The following is a 356-nucleotide window of genomic DNA, read 5'->3' as shown; positions in this document are numbered from 1 at the left end:
TTTTTTTTTTTTCCCTCCACTGTACCGGGCAGGGGGGAGTGTGGGAAATCGATGCTCTTACGTTGAAGAAGGCGAGTCCATTGTGGAGAGGATCCGCACGATCTCGGCTCGCTGGGTGGGTGATATATGCTGGGTCATGTGCACGATGGAATCCATGGCAACCTCGGGATTGGCCTGGACCAGGCTGGAAAGAGGCGAGAGGTGAGTGACGGCAGCTCCGGCCTCCGCTCCCAGCAGCCCCGGGGTGGGGGGACCGAAAGAGGGGGTCTGGAGGGAGACCGGACGAGGCAGCAGCGCTCGGGGGAGCTGACTGTGAGCTGCGCGCCTGGAGGCTGACTGCAGCGTGGGCAGGAGAA

At 62.4% G+C, this 356-nt stretch overlaps 1 protein-coding gene across 1 annotated transcript in view; it reads right to left on the bottom strand.

The window, feature by feature from the left end:
• Positions 1-57: 57 nt before the first annotated feature.
• Positions 58-356, bottom strand: part of LOC104469849 (acetyl-CoA carboxylase-like) — a 3,866-nt gene continuing 3,567 nt past the window's right edge. Inside the window, exon 4 of the mRNA XM_010084563.1 lies at positions 58-184. Coding sequence (XP_010082865.1) covers positions 58-184 — 127 coding nt within the window. The remainder of the gene's footprint in view (positions 185-356) is intronic.

Source organism: Pterocles gutturalis, unplaced genomic scaffold (assembly GCF_000699245.1).
Source record: "Pterocles gutturalis isolate BGI_N339 unplaced genomic scaffold, ASM69924v1 scaffold2250, whole genome shotgun sequence".
Taxonomy (NCBI): Eukaryota; Metazoa; Chordata; class Aves; order Pterocliformes; family Pteroclidae; genus Pterocles; species Pterocles gutturalis.
This window is presented reverse-complemented; position numbering and strand designations above follow the sequence as displayed.